We start from the raw sequence: 2,500 nt of genomic DNA, 5'->3' as shown, positions 1-2,500 counted from the left end.
GAGACAGGGTTAAGGAGACACATGTGTCTGCTGGGTTTGGAGACTACATAGAAGTGATCCTGCCCCTTTCGCTTGTCCTCTATCAATCACGCACGCACGCACGCACGCGCACACACACACACACACACACCACACACACAATGTCTGGCTTGAGGTCAACTGGGGGCTTTACAGCAGAGGGCTTCAAACAGCTGATAGAGAGGAGTGTAATGACAGTGCCTGGCTGAGGCACTGAAGGATAGGAATACGCATGTACAGACAGACACATATTCGCCCACACACACACACACACACCTAGGGATACTGTAATGACAGCTGGAGATGAGCAGAATGAGTTCTCAGGGTGGGTGTGGGTGGCATGCACAGAGCAGGGCAGAGTGGACTTTCTTTAAGTATGATGGATCGCAGCCATTCCCTTCCAATATCACCTGCTCTGCTTAAACTTCCACAGTCACTTTTCAAAAAAACGAAGCCACGAATTAAGAATAATTATTAGAAAATATTAAAGACCATAATAACGGGAGGAAGATAATCACAATGAGGTAAAAGTAAATACATAGACACACTCCACACAAATCGTTCATAAGAAGAAGATATATGGTTAGACTGTATAGCAATGCTCTTCTCCCTGTCCCCTCCTCTGGTCTCAGGTGAGGGTTCCACAGCCAACATGACTGAACGCTACGACTGCCACTACTGCAAGGAGTCCCTGTTTGGAAAGAAGTATGTCCTGAGAGAGGAGAACCCCTACTGTGTGAAATGCTATGAAAGCCTCTACTCCAACTCCTGTGAGGAGTGCAAAAAGCCTATTGGCTGCAACACCAGGGTGGGCATTTACACACACACACACACACACACACACACACACACACACACACAGCCACACACACACACACACGCACACATACGACCCATTATATTCGTACTCCGTCTTGTACGGTAGTAAACAGGCCATGAAGCGTAAGCTCTGTTCCTTACTGTGCCCCTGGTGTGTGTGTTATTTCAAACAGGACCTGTCCTATAAGGACCGCCACTGGCACGAGGACTGCTTCGCATGCTTCCAATGCAAGCGCCCCCTGGTGGACAAGCCCTTCTCAACCAAGGATGAACAGCTGCTGTGCACCGAGTGCTATTCCAATGAATACTCCTCCAAGTGCCATGATTGCAAGAAGACAATCATGCCAGGTATGGAAGCGGGGTTGATCCATTTTGTATTATTCATCTTTTCCGCCCCAAAACCATCCACATCTCAATCCGCCAATATTCTTCTTTCCTGCCACTGATCTCTCCGTTCTCCCTCCACACAAGGCTCCAGGAAGATGGAGCACAAGGGTAACAGCTGGCACGAGACTTGCTTCACCTGCCAGAGATGTCAGCAGCCCATCGGCACCAAGAGCTTCATCCCCAAGGAGAACCAGAACTTCTGTGTGCCCTGCTACGAGAAGCAGTTTGCCATGCAGTGTGTGCACTGCAAGAAGGTGTGTGGCCTGCTGCTACTCAGGAGGAGGAGGATGGGATCTAACAGCGTACGGGAATAGCCCCTGCCCACTATCCACATGAAAAAAATAACTTCTTGTAGACTTCTGGATATTTATGTTAATTGAGAAACAGGGCTATGTTGGTGTCCAGGCTTTTGGCATCTCTTCCACCAGGGTCTGGTCCAAGAGGATTCAGAAGGGTGTAGCCAGAACTCTTTATTGACGTGTAATGCCGGGTAAACTTGACGGCCAATAACATGCAACTCATGCAATTATATGCCTATATAAGGCCATTATGTCCATATTTACTTTGTATCTTACTTTTTATTGACAGTTTTACAGCAACATCGTTCCATAAAACTACGTTGTAGTACCCCATTACTATCACTTTAAATCTGAAAAATTATTTTTCACTCTGGCTCCCATCAGCCAATCACCACCGGCGGGGTGACCTACCGTGAGCAGCCATGGCACAAGGACTGCTTCCTCTGCACCAGCTGCAAGCAGCAGCTCTCTGGCCAACGCTTCACCTCCCGGGATGACTTTGCCTACTGCCTCAACTGCTTCTGCAACCTGTATGCTAAGAAGTGTGCCTCCTGCACTACCCCCATCAGCGGTAGGGACTCCAGTAGATATTGACCTGGTATTTCACCACGATTAATATAGAGTTTCTTTGTTACCTGACCTGGTATTTGACTTTTTCTTGTAGGGCTCGGAGGCAGTAAGTACATCTCCTTTGAGGAACGCCAGTGGCACAACGACTGCTTCAACTGCAAGAAGTGCTCCGTGTCTCTTGTCGGTCGCGGTTTCCTGACCGAACGTGATGACATCCTATGCCCTGAATGCGGAAAGGACATCTGAACTAACCTAAGAGATGGGGAGTGTCTGTTTAGATGACCATATAATGACGCAGGAACAATGAAGGTACATTCTATCTGAACAAAGCTTATTTACTTTCTGCTATTGTCAATGTACAGTATATATGAGCTACTAGAATTAACCTAATTTAAGTTAAGCATAGC

At 47.4% G+C, this 2,500-nt stretch overlaps 1 protein-coding gene across 1 annotated transcript in view; it reads left to right on the top strand.

The window, feature by feature from the left end:
* The window catches only part of fhl2a (four and a half LIM domains 2a), a 7,072-nt gene that overhangs the window by 4,290 nt on the left and 282 nt on the right, over positions 1-2,500 (top strand). The window contains exons 2-6 of the mRNA XM_030343940.1: positions 651-826; positions 1,011-1,185; positions 1,309-1,478; positions 1,908-2,094; positions 2,188-2,500. The exon at positions 2,188-2,500 is cut by the window's right edge and continues 282 nt beyond it. Coding sequence (XP_030199800.1) covers positions 671-826; positions 1,011-1,185; positions 1,309-1,478; positions 1,908-2,094; positions 2,188-2,339 — 840 coding nt within the window. The 5' untranslated portion in view covers positions 651-670 and the 3' untranslated portion in view covers positions 2,340-2,500. The remainder of the gene's footprint in view (positions 1-650; positions 827-1,010; positions 1,186-1,308; positions 1,479-1,907; positions 2,095-2,187) is intronic.

Source organism: Gadus morhua, chromosome 20, assembly GCF_902167405.1.
Source record: "Gadus morhua chromosome 20, gadMor3.0, whole genome shotgun sequence".
NCBI classification, from domain to species: domain Eukaryota; kingdom Metazoa; phylum Chordata; class Actinopteri; order Gadiformes; family Gadidae; genus Gadus; species Gadus morhua.
Note: the sequence above shows the minus strand (reverse complement) of the source record. Positions and strands in the feature narration are given on the sequence as shown.